General features: G+C 41.5%; 1 protein-coding gene across 1 annotated transcript; it reads right to left on the reverse strand.

Annotated features, from left to right (window-relative positions):
- Nucleotides 1-8218: 8218 nt before the first annotated feature.
- On the reverse strand, nucleotides 8219-16439 carry gata2b (GATA binding protein 2b). The gene is made up of 6 exons (XM_062400748.1): nucleotides 16329-16439; nucleotides 15624-16060; nucleotides 14546-15136; nucleotides 12886-13031; nucleotides 10517-10642; nucleotides 8219-9658 (listed from the first exon to the last, which is right to left on the reverse strand). The coding sequence occupies exons 2-6, from the start codon at nucleotides 15847-15849 to the stop codon at nucleotides 9374-9376; spliced, it is 1374 nt and encodes a 457-aa protein (XP_062256732.1). The 5' UTR covers nucleotides 15850-16060; nucleotides 16329-16439; the 3' UTR covers nucleotides 8219-9373.
- Nucleotides 16440-17875: the final 1436 nt, after the last annotated feature.

Raw genomic sequence — 17875 nt, forward strand, 5'->3', positions numbered from 1 at the left:
GCAGTGGCTCATGAAGGAAGTATTTTCTTAAATGACAATAATAAGCACAATAAGAGGGTGTAAGCGAGCACTTTGATCATATTTATTTCACAAAAGATCCAGTTTAGAGGAGACAGGTGGATTTCCTTACACTCTCAACACTCAGATATGAGCAGGAGGACTGTGTGAAAATCTCAGAGTGAATATCTGTGTACACTTGTGTGACCGTAACTCACATGAGTGCGTCTGCTTTTCTGTAAAAACTGTTTCTTATTGTCTTATCTGTCTTTGCCATTGGATTTTGTGCATGTGATTGTCTTTGATCGTAAAGATCTGTGTGTTAGACTGATGTAGCTGGCTGTGCTCTGGCCCACACTGACTCCTGGGCCCTCACAATGGTTGAGGTCTGTCTGCTACACAGTGAAAACTTTGTACTAAAACCAGTCTCCTAGCCCCCACACGTCTCCGCTCAGGATGCGGTGCTTCAGCACAGAGGGAGGCTGCTCAGATGTTATCTGACTTGGTCAAGAGAACAAATCCAAAGAAGGACTTGATTTCTAAATCATTATAGTTCTAGATGAATTCCGCAGTTTCTGTTCTTATTGTATAGAATGTTTTCATAGTTTCTTATTATTTCAAGTTGGCCTGAATTTGGAGAAAAAAAACCTTCCATGTTGAATAATAGTACTTTGACACTTGAAGGTCTGTACCAACGTTCATGTCTTTGTTACATTGCTTACATTTGATTCTGTGAGTTTTGGTTTCACATTGCACTTAAGGGGCATACTAACCAGGCCGACTAGTACAGCAGTAGTAGCAAAGCAATAGTTGGGAAATAAAAATATCAGCATTCAGGGAAGCATTTTGTGTCTTTTTATTAAAGTTGATTATTTATTTGTAATTTGTCAGCTGAGTTTTTCTGTGATGTTGACTCTTAACCAAGCCAGCCATAGTAGTAGCTTAGACTCATGTGTTGCTAGTAGAACACCATGAAGTTACTTTATGTTCAGACAGAACATGAAGAATTTGGACATAAATCAAACAAAAAGCATAAAAAATCAATAGAACAAAGAGATTCTGAATTGGCCCAGGGCGATGTGAATTGACGCAAATACACAAACATATTAATGTTTCATCTTGAAACTAATATTTCATGCATATCCCATGGCTATGAATCTGCTTCAAAAATGCTAGCTAGCTTACAGCTAATGGATGTACGGCTACATTAGCTTTTTGGGGGAGTATCAATATAAACAACATTTGCTTCACTTTTCGTTTGAACACATCTTTGAATTACTGTTTGGCTAAAAGTTGATGAATCGTCTCACAAGGTAGAGACATGCACGATATGTTAGTTAGTTGAATCTAAAATGCCCATATGTGTGAATGAGCACACGCATGGTTTCTGTCTATATGTGTTGATTTTATGTGTTTTTCTCATTTTACTTGTAATCCTAAAGGTGTGTTTATATTTGTTTGGGTATTTTATTGAATTACGGTGTATTTAGTTACTGCCTTTTGGGACCATAACTAAATTTGACTGAGTTTGATCCTGTGATACATTTTACGAGATTTTCCTGACAAAGGCGAACTTATATATACATTTATTGAGTACAGAGATATTTGTTTCTCAAACTAAATAATTCTTTGTGTAACATTGATTTCTCTACTACAACAGAGTATAACAGCCAAAAGGGTTTAAAATCTGAGATATTGCAAACAAGGGAGTAATGCAATAATAGAAGACCAGTATTAAAATGAATATGGAGCATTTTTTTTTTTAAATACGTGTCTACTACTACATACTATACAAAATGTAATGTACATTCCCCAAAAATCTTTATCTGTGCAAATCTTTATAGATCTTGAGACGAAAATATAGAGTTTTACATTTTTTATTAGAAAGTATAACATGGTGTGTGTATTTGTGTGTGTGTGTGTGTGTATGGGTGCATGTGTGCGTGTTTGTTTTTGTGTGTGTGTGTGTGTGTGGCCCTCGATGACGTTAAACTGTTTAGGAAACACACATTGTCTGTGGGCTCATTGAGTTGTAGCAGCTGCAATCGCCTGCAGTGATTTCTGTCTGCATAAAACGTTTCTTCTGGAGGTGACAAAACAGCCTCATTATACCAGGGCTGTATAAAGAACAATACAACAGGGTGTTTAGACCACTAGTACAATAGCAGTGAAATAAAAGATGTGAAGAAGCTGGCGGAGGCTGGGTGGAAATGGTTACAGAGGTGCGAGTGTTCTGGGAGGGGGGGGGGCTCAGTGCGGTTATGTACACTTAAGCTGCTGCAGAAGCTACAGGTGAGGCAGATCCATGTCCGTCACTCTCCTTTCTTTTTTCACTTCACCTCTTTTTCTCTTCACATCCATGTCTCCAGTTTCTCTTGGCCCGATTTCCATCTCTCGCCCCACCTGAGTGTGTGAAAGCTACTGTAATTATTGTGTTTCTCAGAAAACTGCAGCTCTTTTGACACAATATGAGATTGCTTGTGTGTTTCTCACTCTGAAATGTGAGAGGTTGAAAAAAAAAAAAATACTTTTACAATTATTTGTAACTGAGCTGAATAAACAAGTCGGTCCATGTCTGATACAGCTCAGCAGGGTGGTGGACGGGTTAAAGAGACACACACATATTTCTCTTTAAGAAGAAAAAGGCAATAAAAAGGAGAGGAAATGAAGAGCAGCTTGATGGTGAATGGTGATAAGAGGTGCACTTGTCAAAAAGACAATCAGCTCAAATAAAAAAAGTGGGATGAAAGAGAGAAAAGAGACAGATAGCGACACACATGTCACATCAGGATACCTTTGCGATTATGAGGGCGAATCAAAGCTTTAGAAGTTTGCTCATGTCATCCTGCCTGTGTGTGTGTGCGTGTCAGGTTTAGCATATTTAGCTCATTATCAGTTCGGACTGTAGTCATTTCCAGTCCTCTGAGTGCGATATCGAGCTGTGATCTGCCTGGGGAGGTTTGTACTATAAAAATTGCTGCAATCGCTTCATATGAGGAGTACGTCATTGCTAGGATTTGATACTGAGCCTGTAACACTTTTCAGATCTGCTGAAGATGGCCTGATCACTCTCCTGGACATCAGCAAACACGAGCCACAACACACTCTTTGCTTCTTGTACAGATTCGCTGCTTTTCTCTCAGACAGCTTTTCTTTTCTGTCTTTTTTATTGTTATTTTTGCGCTGCAGTGACCGTCTTGTTTCTCTCTTCGTCTTGTTCTCTCATTCTGCGTTTGTTTCTCCCCAGTGTTTGGTCTCCAGCCAAAGGGGCCCCTGCTTTGGGCTGTGTTATGCTCTGCAGGTCACTGTAAGGTCAGCTCAGAGGCAACATTAACAACGGAGACACTTGGCATACATCATAAATCCCTAGAAATGATTATCTCCACTCTCTCAAGCAGCCCTGCTCATGGCAATCACAGGACACTGCAATTCGTTCGAGGCACAAGGCACAAATCGGTGTTGAAAGTAAAAAGAAAGATGTGTCTCAGTTTGACTCTGCCAGATGTAAAAAAATAACATTTTTATGGCACTGTAGTGAAAGTGAAACATAACTGTGTGTAAATAGTGGAAGGGTGTGGGCCCAAGTGAAAGCTTCACTTACAGCTGATGTGATAATACAGCAAAATAAAATGGTTAAATCCCACGGCGATATGGAACAGAGGTGTCCAGGGACCTTCGGCTAACTGTGTGTCACATCGTTCTGTTGTTATCTGTCGAATCTTATCATACCAAAACATATCACGTCTATAGTAAGTGCATTGTTGGTTTGTGTGTGTGTGTGTGTGTGTGTGTGTGTGTGTGAGTGTGTGTGTGTGTCTTTGCATGTACACTGCGTTGTCGATAATTCTGAGTCTGACAACCTTTTAAACGTACACTTTGGAGCCTCCTGGTCTATTTCTTTGGCACAACAATTTGGTTCACACTTAGGGAATGTTTAAAAACGTTCCAACAACTGCTCTGTTCTAATCAGCAAATGTTAGCATGCTAACACACAAACAAACATGGTAAAATTGAATTGTATATCACCATGTTAGCATTGTCATTGTGAGCATATTACCCTGGCAACATTAGTATGTTTATGCATCCTGTTGGTCTGCAATGGATTAATGGGGCCTGACTGCATGATCCATCCATCCTGTCTTTATGTCGCATATTGAGTCATGGCAGAAGCCACATCGTCTTTATTCCAGCTCTTTACAGGAGATCTCAAGGTGTTTCCAGGCCAGATGACATGAATAATCTCTCCAATGTTCTGGATCTACCCAGTGGTTTACCAGTTCCCTAAAAACCTCCAATGGAAGTTGCCTAGGAGGTTCCCGAACCAACTCAACTGACTCCTTATGTTGAAAAAGAGCAGCAACTCTTGAACGCCCCCTAGATATTAGAACTTGATGCCCTTTTTCTGTGAGGGAGTGTAGCTTCCCAGCAGAGGAAACTAATTCTGTCCTCTGGTGTCTGCAATTTCATTTTTTTGGTCCCTCTTCACTACAATGGTCCGGCACATGCCCTCCTTAACGTCCCAAGCTGCACCAATTCACCTGAAAATCTTCTGCTTCATCCAGCCACAATCTACGTCCTGCTACTGGATCCATGAATTCTCATGATTCTCATTTTCTGTGCTAAATTTGGATAGAAACTTAAGTTATGGGTTAGCACCATCTTGGAGAGTGGTCTTTTGAAACAACTACAAACATATTCATCTGCTAGTGAACAACATGTGCACATGAGTTGTTGCAGCCTTACCCCAGACTTTACATCTACACCTAGCTGTCAGCTTATTAGGTCCACCTAGCTAAAATAAATGCAATCGAATACAGTATTTTTTTTAAACTATGTTAAAGAGGTGTTGATTCAACTACTGCATATGATCATATAGTTGCACTCAACACAGTTCAATCACCATCTTTTTCAAACTTCATGGAGGAGTTATTGTGAGACTCTACTGGCTAGATCGACCCAGTGAGATGTCAACTGAGAGTATATGGGCCAGTGTAGGTGCAACGTACCTGGATGTTTTGGCCCTCCTTCCCTAGTTCTTCCCTCCCGGCCTAGTTACCCCGCCTCTCAGATTTCCTGAGGGCAGAGCCCTGGGCTTTTTGTCAACTGTGTTATAAGATAGTGGGACCCAGACGCCCAGTCCCTGGGGCCCTAACACACAGGACATTAGCCTGGTGCTTACAGTATAGCTCTGTGGAGCAGATGCATTTCTCCCTCCCTCTCTCTCTCTTGGACCCTCCCTCATTCTTTCATTGGTGCAACAGGCAGAAGAAAAGAGGTGATTGTTTGGAGACAAGAGGGATGAATTTGTCTGCCTCAGACAGGAGAAGAAAGACAGTTTGAAAGAGACTTGTACTTGGTTGTGGATCGGGTGGTTGGAGGGTGTCCCACTTTTCTTTGGTGTCTCACTTTTTGAAAGAATGCACCATTTATTGGCATATTCTAACTTTTCTGGAGAGCCGGCTCTACATTGATGTGTGTGTGTGACTGTGAAGTGTGTGCATCTGCTGGAGTCTGCACTTCCAGGTGTTTAATAATAACTGGGTTGAAACTAGAAGATGTCCATATCCACGCTCGTGTTTATGCCAGTGTGTTCACTGTCACTGAAAGTAATGTTATTAGCATTTTGTTAATTTCTCCTCTGGGACACAACAGATTCTTTCATTTATTCTGGGGATCGGTGATAGGAGGCCTGTGCTTCTCTCCCTTCTTACTCTTTGTGTGTATTCTGCTCCTCTTGGGATCACAGCAGAGAATTTGAACCAAACCAGATCTCAGAGAAGCTCGCCCCAGATTGTTACAGAGCACCGGATCCCATGGGTGCAGTGGTGACACAGCTCAATTCCCCTGGTCCTTCAAGAGTGCAGTGAGAAACCATGTTGTTGAGAGACTATGTCATAGGTTTATTTGTCTCTTAGTTACCAAGGGACAAAGATTCACATTGTTCTCCGCAAATCAGCATATGTTTTTCCAGAATATAGTCGAGGACAAAAGTTTGATTGGTTGTATCATTCGTTTTTTTTTTAATATGTTGTATTCAAACAGACATCACATTTTATGACAACTGGGCAATTCAAACATTTCTGCCAAATTGAATTTCTTTGATAATATAAGGTAACTGTCCCAGTTAACTTCATGAGGATTGTAAACACACATTTTTCATCTTCCTATATTTGGGACATTTTGGGGCATTAAGCCTTTAATTGATAAAACGATGCAAACTAAATTAGTTGTATTCTTCCATGTTTCCACTTCATATGGACGTCCTCGCTCATCATCATTATTACGTGACATCTCCCCTTTCCTTTCCTCTTTCATCTCCTCGATCACCATCTCTCTGCTAACTCATCCCTGTAGTCCATTCAGACTTTGTTTTGATTACATTAATTGAGTTTGGTACAAAAACAAATGCTCCAAGGAGCAGGTACTTATGCAAAGGTGAAAGCTGTAAATCTCACTCGAGAGCTGATTTAAGATGCCCACCCATTCACTAAACCCTTCCTCCATGGAGAGGTTCAACTCGCAGAAAGGACTCTCCTGCTTTTTATCTCCTCATTAGGGAATCTCTTGTTCTTTCATCCTGTCATATTTCGGTGGAGAAGGTGACAGTTTAAAAGGGTCCGTGAATAAGTCTGCGGGAGGGCCGGGAGAATGACAGAGTAAGTGCTTCCAGGGTGAGAGGTCAGCGAAGTCTTGAGAGGAGGCTATAGGCTGCACTTGGATTGACCCTGAAAAGTGTGTCATCTCAGGGCTCGCTGCTGGAGCTCCGGGGCAGCGACGTCCCTTAGCTTTCTGAGGAACTCCTGCACTCACTGACAAACTCTGTGCAACTTGAATCTGTGTCACATACTGTTTAACAAATAACTTTATCCTGAAGAATCAAGTTTCCTCAACTTTGATCTTTAGTAGTTGAAATAATGAGTGTGCGGCTTTCAAGCTCATTTTAATCTTACCAATAATACCACACAGCATTTCCTTCCATACCCTAAAATCAACATCCACAGGTTTCATATCAACTTGAAATAGGTAATAGACAATGTCACTGTGACAATAACACCATTAAAAATATTATATGATTGCAGATGTTTTGCAATCACTCGATCACAATGTTCTTCAACCTTAAAGCAGATGGGATGCTTACAGTGATGAATCATCTACCTCAAGCCAGATCAGGTCTGATAATTGATTTATAAACAGACAATATAAGAAATATATAACACAGGTGTTAGTTACACAATTTGAAGCAACAGAGTTAGATTGTGAAAAAATAAGCTCTTCTGGTCTTTTAAGATAAGTCTTATTTAACTGTGGGATTAGCCTCATGCACCAGGCTGCAATGAGGGGGACTATTTTGTAAGAGTATTATCCAACGAGCAGATGCAACTGGTTAAGTAACGGGAACATATGGCTCAACTGGCTCAATTTCTGTCAACAGCACTAATCTCCCCTGACCGGTGAAGTAACCTATTTGTTAGAAAGTGGGTGTTTATGTCAACAAAGGTGAGGGGTTATTTAACTCCACTGATACTGTACACTTTTGACATCTATTCTGCAAAGGCTGTTCTGAAAGGAGAGGAAATAAACAAGGAGGTTAATCTTTTCGCTTCTGTCCATCGGTTGGTTAGGTTGTTTGTGAGCAGTATTACAAAAAAACTACTGGAGAGATTCCCACAAAAGTTGATGAAAGGATTGGCTCATTGGCTGAGGGTAACCAATTCTGGTTTGGGTCAAATCTGTACAAATGCAGGGTTCCACAATGTATTCCAGGGAATAAAGATCCATTACATTTATGAGACTGATATTTAAAAGTGTGCTAAATTAGGTGCGAATTCAATTAAAAATTGGATCTGGTAAACAAACTGTGAATAAATTATATAAAAATGGGAAGGGAACTTTATCCATTAAGAATGTTACACTGCTCTTCTTTTTGTAATAACCGATTTTGGGAGGTAAGCTGAAATAAGCTGTAAAACGAACAAATTCATGTCACCCTCCTTGTTGAATTGACAAACTTGTTTGCAAGAGGTTGCAAACAAGTTTGAAAACTAAAGAAAACTAAAAGTCACATACATATACATGATCCGATGTTAATATAAGATTATTGGGCATAACTTCTCTATGTTTGTAGAATCCTGCAAAAAAAAAGTTTTCACAGTCATTAATGCTGATTACATGTTTTTAATAACAACATTAGCCAGCATATTTTTACGATTACAAACCTTTGCTTTCTGATCGGCAGGGTGGGAGGAGTGTTGGGTGAATTTACACAGTAGGGGGTTGCAGAGATATTGTGAAGCAATATCAGGATAAATGGTTCACACACAAAAAACTATGAATTGCTTGATCCAGAGAAAAACAAGGACACAGGAAAAGATACAGAGCATCTGATGCATATGTTTACCATAAGATCATTATCTGTGTAATGAATTTAAAAGTTATTACTGTATCTTTCATTTGAGTCAACTTGCAATAGTGCCCTCGTGAAGTTTGACTGTGTAACATACATTCACCTCTTTTGTCTCTCAAATAAAATTCAACACTGTACTTTGTCGATAATGAATCACTCCTAGTCAGTACAATAATCAATGTGAACACCACTGAATCTCTTCTTATTTCAGAGACTTACATGTTTGATATTGAATAGACGGAACAGACTGGATAATGAACTTGATCTCTTTATTTCTTATGAGTATAAATGTTGACAGCTCAGACAAAGCACTTCAGCTAGAAATATATTCATAACTGGGATAACAGTATCCATATTATGATTCAAATGATATATTCAAAGAAAAGAAGGCAGTAAAAATAAATTATCTGAATAACAATAATAATTATAATAACAATAATTATAATAAGCAGTGTCAAATTAGGATCCATAAACCTTTGTTGTTTGCTAGTTTCTTTTGTGAAAATTCATTTTTAAAATTTTCCATCAGGAAAAAAATCCAGCATCTTTTTCGTTAAATGTTGTGAAGGGGATTACTCCCCCCCCCCCCTTCCCCCCTCTGTCGAACACATTTACAATATTCACAGTTATATAAACCTGCTCATCACACACTGAACCTCACTGCAGACACTCAGGGCGTCAGCGGGGACGGAGGAGATCTACAAGGTGCGATGGCATGTCTGACAGGAGGCACAATCCTCCTCCATCAAAATAGGTACCTAGATAAGAAGTAAAAAGGTCCTCTCCTCCCCATGAGACATCTTTCTCCGACATACCAATGGCACAACCAATCAAGAGACAGTCAAGATGTAGACGCACCAACCATATGTCAAAACTTGTCCTCCCTGTCCTCTAGTGAGACCCTCATACCCCCTTCATCAAACTGTTTCAGGTTCTCAAAGTAGCTCAAAGCTAAACCCTGTCTTCGCCTCCTCAGCCCATGGCCGTCACCATGTTTGAGTGGTGCGGGTGGCCAAATGACGGGTGTATCGGGGTGGGTGTGGGGAGCATGTGTCCATGGTGGCTGAAATGTGGCAAATGGCCCATGGACATGTGTCCGGCCAGAGAGGAGGCGCTGAACGGGGAGCTCTTGTCGTGCAGACATTTGGTAAACTCCTCGTAGCTGTCTCCGCACCGCTTGTTCTTTTTAGATTTGTTGGACATTTTCCGGTTGCGGGTTTGTATCCCCTCCTTCTTCATGGTCAGAGGCCGGTTCACCTGTGTGCAGAGGGAAAAGTGATGAGATAAGTGATGTGATCAAACCCACAAGTTATTAACTTCATGAACTAGCAGTCAAACACATTTTCAAATATGGATCATGCTAGTTCTTTTGTTAAGTTGACAATATTCCATGTACCTGTTAGTGTCAACATATTTTTGGAATAGACCAAAACATATTCCTTCATCCCCCAATATCCAGCACCCTATCCAATGTGTGGCCCCATTCACACAGGTTCCTACTGAGAATGTAAATCTTTGAAAACAGCTTCCTCAAAGCTACTGGTGTTCTCAACAACCGTAACTCAAATAGGAGTTCAGTGTTTATGGTTCTCTGAGCATTGACAGCAGCAGGAATGTGAATGTGAAAATGACTTCAAATAAACCGCAGTCACATGTCAACAAGTGCAACAACGTGGCAGCTATATCAGACCCTTTACACAGACAGCACTTTAACACTGGAATTAGTTAATTGTTGATTTTGGTCTTTCATGGGATTTGTTGTAAATAGGAAAAATAAGCAACAGGACCAGACTTATCCATCGAAATATCCATTTTTAGCTTGTTAATATTATTTCTTCATGCTTAATATTTGTGGGGTCTGGACTTGTGGCAGTCCCACTTATCAGCAGTCCAACCTTTATGACTCTCAGGGGATTACGCCCTCTATGGAAACAATAAAGCACAAAGAAAGAAAACCCCAACGAGTCCAACAGAGCCCGAGAGTAAAACAATCCTCACTCTCTTCTTCCACTTCTCCTTTCTCTTGCTTTTTCTCTCTCATGCCACGTATCCCTTTACCATCAGTCCAGCCTGCCTGCCTACTCCTGTGAGGGAGAACATCGGCTAAAGACTTACGTTATGCAGTTTGTAGTAGAGGCCACAGGCGTTGCACACAGGGTCGCCATTTGCATTGCGCCGCCAGAGTGTGGTGGTGGTCGTCTGACAGTTAGCACAGCAGGTGCCTGCTCGTCTGGCAGCAGACTGTGGAGAAAATGAGGACTGAGTTTAATGAGAGACACAGCGAAGGCAAGTTGGAGAATACATTTACCTTGAAGAATATAGTTCAGTACGGACATTAGGGCCACAACTAACAATTCTAAATCATGGCAAATTGGAAATGTTAAAGATAGGTGTCCATAGTCCATTGTGTTGTTTTGTCTGGCTGTCAGTATAGATTATTGTATTTTATTTCACACACACACACACACACACACACACACACACACACACACATTTCAGGCTTCTATTATCTATCTCTATCTATTTATCATCAAAATACAGTGCAACATTTTGCATTGTTTGAAATACCATGTTTGAAATCAAAACACAACGTTGATTTGAATTTAAATGCCACAATGCCAGATGAATATCAGTCATTACATTTTTTTTTCTTAAATTCCCATTCGAACCTCTAATGCTTAAACTGATGCGTGAGCAGCTTCATCTCAGTTCTGGTGCATTTTTCACGCCTGAATATAATACATTGAATATACTGAATATATACTATTAACGAGCCGTATTTCCGATATAAATATAGTGATAACATAAGCGGGTTGTTGCTAGTCAGTCACTCCTCATCCTCCATAACTTCTACCAGTGGCCTTCTCTGTTTCTCGCCGCACGGTGCGTTTCTCGGTCAGCAGCGGAGCAGCTTGACCACCACAGCCCGAGCGGGTAGTGTGTAGCCAGGAGGCCGCAAGAGGAAGCAGGCTGCCCGCCCCGCTGCTCTATCTGGACCGGTCAGGCATCCGGATAGGAAGCTGGTGGAGGGGCTGCTGCCACTGTGGAGCTCTGCAGCGAGCCCCGGCCCAGCAATAAGGAAACCAGGCCTGATATACGGCCGCATATGCATTTATAACCTGTACTAAAAGGCACTGGAATAAACACTCCGGCACCGTATACAGTATTGTATGAACCAGGCTTCATAATAAGAGTAGAAGCTGATCTCTTAACTCAAATTATGATCGTTAAATGATGCCGTTTTCTCTCACTGTGCGCTCTTCTTTCTGCATCTTTTTAACCTTCAAGTTATCTATCCTTTTGCATAAATTAAAATAACTAATCTTTTATTACATAAATATGTAGAGCAAGTCCCGTTTTTACATTTCTTTTCCCGCTTCTGTCTCAAACCATCCCGTCACACTGGTCTAGTGTCTTCAAAATAAAAGCTTTTAAACACAGTTCCATCACTACCAGGTTTAAAGTGTAGCAGCTCACTGTCGTTCATTGTTAATTAGGCCTCTACTGATTTAATGAGCAGCGTCTGTTTACTCTGCAAATACTGTCTTCATCCCACAGCTGCCTCCTGCTGCAAACACAACTGATGCACAGTGTTGCATGGATGCATTCAGGCTGCAGAGACCTTCCTTTTAAATTGTTATCTCTGGAATCTAGGAATAAAATATTTTGAACAATCACAGCTGCTGCTGAAACAAAAATAATCTTGTAGTTGAACTACAGGTATAAGGTATTTGTTGTATTCGTGTTTACCGGCTTCAAAGCATGTTCCTAAAATTAGATCACCTATTTCAAATGTACTTTAAACAGTGTTTAATTTTTGTAGTCTCCTTTAATCGTGCAGCAGGATGAGTGTGACATGAAGTCGTATCTGGGCAACGATGTTTGAAGCAGGGCGTGTTGGGAAATATTTGCTTTGATACTCCCCACACATTAGTGTCCATTGAAAATGGTAAAAAAGTTAACTTAAGGACAAAAGCTTTTTGACGATGCATTTTCACAAAGCTTTCTCATGGTTTGTTCATAAACAGGAGACATCTCTTAACCACCAAAAAGGAACAGCAATCCCTCAGTGCATTTGAAGTTTTCAAAAATCACCAAATTTCGAGACAGTTTCTCTTCTTCCAACGTGTCAAAACAACAGCCCTCACTTAAGCACCTCACACAACAAATTTCTCTATGAGTTTAAGGTGATGGTGCTTCGGCCCTGCTATCAATGACAGCATCAGAAGTAGCAGTGATAATGATAACAGAAACAACACAGATAGTCCCACTCTGCTAACGGCCTGAGCTGAAAGAGCACGGGGTGAGCCACAAATACAATGCCCGGAAGCTGATTGGGAAAATATAACTTTCCTGGCATTGTACGCACTAACCCCCCCCCCCCCCCCCCCGCACCCTCTCTCCCCCTCCACCTTACCCTCTTTTTTTATTTTTTATTTACTGCCACATCCAACATTCACACATGCACAACAAGTGAAACTCACCAGCCTGCGTTTGGGTTTGATGAGTGGTCTGTTCTGGCCGTTCATCTTGTGGTACAGCCCGCAGGCGTTGCACAGGTAGTGTCCAGTGCTGTCACGTCTCCACAGAGGCGTGGAGGTGGCTCCACAGTTTACACACTCACGGCCCTCTGGAGAGAAAACACACATAGGACATTTTTTTAATAAGCCTTACTAACTAGGAGTTACATTTATTCATCCTATATGTCGTCACCAATTTTTAAACGCGTGATTTTTTCAGCAGCTTTGACTAGAATTGATTTGTTCTTGTACACAATGTGCATGTACAATTTCTTTACATCACAGCATGAACTTCTGCTTTTATACCACTGACTAAAGTATCTGCATGTGCTGGAAATTATATTGACTCCTTTAGTTTGCATAAGAGAGTTTGCTTTACCATCTGCAGTAAGATCTCTGTGTGTTCACCCTCCATTTCTTCAGCTTATTGTTTTTACAAAGAATGTTAACAGAACAAAACAGTCCGAGGATGCATATGCACATCAGCAGAGCCATACATTCCCTCTTTATAAAATAGATTAGTGGAATTAAGTTAAGTCCGTTAAGATGTCAGCTCATACTTCATTCAAAGACTTGTTATTTAAACTGAGTCAAGTTACCCACCAGGCTTATACGCTAGTTAAACATGATCAGGTTTGAAGATGGAAGCCTCCTGGTCTGTAATCAAATAACAATCAGGCCAATGTAGTCTTCTGTAACAGAGAAGTGACTGTAGCCTATAAACTGAGGTTCTGGCTCAGAGCACCTGAGGATCTTCCTTTCACACCTCTGGGCTGGATCCTGCTCAGTGTTGGTGCTGCAGCCACATGACACGTTTAATCACAGAGTCACAGTTAACAAACGAAGATTATCACAGTCTCTGTGCTTGAGAACAGGGCAGGGCAGGCTTAGGCCTATGACTGCTAGTTATATTTGTATTCAATTATTTTTTCCATATTTCAATTTCCATATATACATAAATAAAGCTTGATGATGCTAAAATCACAACACATCGCAATACGCTGGATTTAATACACTTTACAGAATATGGCAAAAATAAATAAATACATCTGGCATTACAACATTGCCGATGGTATAAATTAAATTACTTTAATGTGGCTTTTTTAATTTATAGAGGATTTAATAAAACAGGAGATCATCTTTCAACCTGCACTAATCAAAAATCTTTTATTTCATTCAACTAATATAAAGTATTTTCTTTTCTTTGATAATCATAACAGCTCATGAGGCTTTGTGTGAGAATAATCTTGTATATTTGCTTGACATAACATCAATAAACGACTTGGATTTTAATGGGCGTTTTATTTGTTTATGTTTGAGTCTGTTCATATGTAATGAGATCTGATACTAATCCTTTTACAGGGACATTACACAATGACTTTTAAACAATGCGTGTAAAAACAGAGCAACATGATATAAAGCTGCACTCTAAAAAGGATCATCTCTAATATAATGTGTCACGGGAGATTTTTTAAAGTGTGTATTCCTTTGCTACCTTCTTTTGAGTTTTAGTTTAGTTACCACTGACTGAAGAAGAGAGAAAGAGTAAAGACAGTCTCTGTATGAAATGTATGTGGTTGGATTTTGGTGCTGATAGTCCGTGTGGTGTTTGCGGTGGACTCACCGGTGCAGGAACGGGCCTTGCCCTTGTTTTTGTGCATGAAGCCGGACGATGCTCCCAGCAGGCTACCCGGGTGGAACAGGCTGCCGCCGTACTCGTGTGCCGCCGGTAGAGAGTAGCTGGGGTACGTGGGTATGGGATGGTGGGTGGAGGGCGTCTGTGAGTTCATGGAGGTCAGGCTGCTCCTCAGCGGACTGGAGCCCTCCATCTTCATCCCCTCCGCCAGCGACACCTGGTATTTGATAGAGTCCTTCTCGTCCATCCTGGTGAGCGACGAGGGGGACACGGCACCCGGGTCCGGCGATACGTCCTTTGGCGGCGTCGGGGGGAAGGCGTACAGGTGCGGGCTGCCGTGGGACGGCGGCGTTAACGACGGGGCGGAGACCGTGTTTGAGTTGCTGCTGCACGGGTAGACCGCGGAGAGGCCGCCGGGGGACGCGGAGCCCGGGTGGTGCAGGCTGGGTTTGCTGAAGGGACTGACCGCCCAGGCGTTGTGGTGGTGGGCGGACAGAGCTGCTTTGCCCCCGTCCAGCCATGAAATCCCCGGGCTGTGGATGAGATGAGGCCGGCAGACCTGAGTCCCGGTCAGTCGAGCTGTGAAATCAGGAAACAACAGAATGTCTATTACGCACAAAGATGACAGACCCTTTATCAGTGGGTTTCTGTGGCATGATGGTGGATGCGGTCATACCTAAATAACAACAAGACTTGTTGATTCACTGGATTCAATCGGTTGTAAATAAAGTGGTGAAAATAAAAAAGTTGCGTTTACCATTTTATTTGGTGTTTACATCTGAAATATATGACTGAAATAGCCTGCATATAATTGTTATTTAAAAAATGTAACCGCCACATAAACTTGTTTATCACACAGATTATTCACACTTCTAATAGAAACCTGTCACATGTTTGGCGTTTAATTTAAAAGAAATACCAAATATAAATTCATGATTTGAGGATGTTTTATTATTGTAAATAAAATATTTTACAACTCATATTTTAGTAGCTAGATGTTTTTTAGTTTTAGGGCTGTGTTTATATATTATTAAAGTAGCACCCCTGCGTAATGGCTCCGTCTTACCGTGCGCTTGGCTGTAGGACACCCTGGCCCGGGCGGAGTTGTGGTAGTACGGGTTCCCCTGCGAGTCCAGGTGATTAAAGAAAACATCCACCTCGTCCGGAGGCAGCAGCTGCGCCGTGGGCTCCATGTAGTTGTGACCCAGGCCGGGGTGGTGGGAGTCCGGGTGTTGTCCGTTCAGCACGGCGTGGTGGTGCATCCAGCGCGGCTGCTCGGCCGTCACATCCATGGCTCTGTGTGTGTGTGCGTGTGCGTGTGTGTGTGCTGCGATTTAGAGAGTCAAATAATGTCCAGGGCGAGGAACCAGGTTTGAAATTAGTCCTTTATGAGATCTTCACCGTGTCCATTCACAGCAGATGACTAATGCTTTGTGTTGTTCTCTCCTCGGAGTTAAATCCCTCTCTGGTCCAGGACATGGAATCAAGTTTGACACTGGAAACCTTCAATAAGCAAACATCACATGTTAATATTTGAAAGGCACAAGTGAAGATGGTGTTATGAAGCTTGCTCTCTGTCTGTAAGCATCAACATCTTACAAACACACACACACACACACACACACAGACACACACTGATGAGGTTGTACATGGTGCGATGCAACTTGATAATATTAATACAAAACATTTCCAACCACAACATTTAAGCATCACCCTTCACATCGACTCCTATACGGACAGGCTTGGTCTCAAAAAGACAAATATGTCCTACCTCTTTGTCTGTTGTTGTTTCATCCACAGGATCCGACCAGCTCACTCCTCCTTGGAGAACGGTCGCCGGTGTCTGTGTCGGTGCTGCAGGTCCCTCTCCAGCTGTGTGTGGTGGCTGTTTGTCGGCGTAAAGTAAACTCCGTCCACTGGGACTGAGAGCAACACGTCTGACTGAGGCTGAGTGCGGCTGACAGCGCGGGGCCAAGCTTGTCAAGCCCGTGGGAGGAGTCTCCAATAAAGCTTTGACTCAGCCAATTGCACAGCACCTCTACAAAAACCTCACAACACCCCCCAAACTCCTGCCACCAGAACATCGCGAACCCACAGAGTTCATGTAAAAATCCTATTATAAGTCTGGGCCGCTATATATTACATTGTGTGTATTATATTATAAGCATATATCATATTATAAGCCCAGACTTTATAATTTGATTTTCATTTGGCATTTCATGTGACTTGATGTGACTAATGTTTCATCAAGAAAACAATAAATCCATCTGTTATGTCACTATTATTTTATGATCGTCCATTTTACTTGTGGTCATTCATTATTGCTGGTAATAAAATGTGATGATTCACTCCAACAGCAGAGGTCGGTCTAGAAGATGATGGTTTTATTCTCTACGTCTTATCTTGCAGCCTCTTTTTAGTTTTAATTTGTATAAACAACACAACTTTCCACACCACTCCAGTTAATCTGCAGTCTTTATCTTTTTAATATCGGTGAAATAAAGGTGAAATATTTTTTAAGAAGTCTATAATTTCCCCCATGTGAGTGATTTGTGATCATTTCTGATAATGATTCTATGCATTTAGTGTTTTCTATAGGTCTATTATTTGAAATGTAAAAGAAGAAAATATAGTTATTGTTTCATTATTTATTACACATTTTATGTCTCTCTCTCTCCCTCCCTCCCTCCCTCCGTCTCTCCCTCCCTCCTTGCGCACATGATTGACAGACAATAATTGGAGAGGGAGCGCGTGCTGCCCCGGCCAGCCAACACTGCCGCCTGCTTGACGCCGCTTCCTGACGTCATGTGCATCTTGGAGAAGAAGAAGAGGGAAAAAAGGAAAAAGATTCAGGACATGAACTTTTTCAAGGCAAACACACACACACACACACACACACACACACACACACACAGGCACAGACGGGGGTTGCCTGCAGTCTGCTGCTGCGGTCCCAGCGGATGAACTCGAGGAAGGACACTGCAACTTATATTTACACTGCGGCCACATTAATAATACATCAAGTACATCATCCAGAGCGACTGTGATTTCCAAGAGCAGGTCCACTATCACTGCACGACAAGCGACTGGCATAGGGGATTAACTACACAGATTAGATTAGATTAGAGAACTATACGTTTGTTTGTTTTTTTGCAGAATCACAACCACCAACAAGATTTATTTGCTCTTAATGAAGGTAACTAATCAAGTGAAAAAGAGTTTCGATGAGGAGACTCAATGGATGAATTTTATAAGAACATCATGTGTTTGGGGTTTGTGTGAACATTTTTAGTTAGAGTTTGGATGCAACAGATCCAG

This window comes from Platichthys flesus, chromosome 2 (assembly GCF_949316205.1).
Source record: "Platichthys flesus chromosome 2, fPlaFle2.1, whole genome shotgun sequence".
NCBI lineage: Eukaryota > Metazoa > Chordata > Actinopteri > Pleuronectiformes > Pleuronectidae > Platichthys > Platichthys flesus.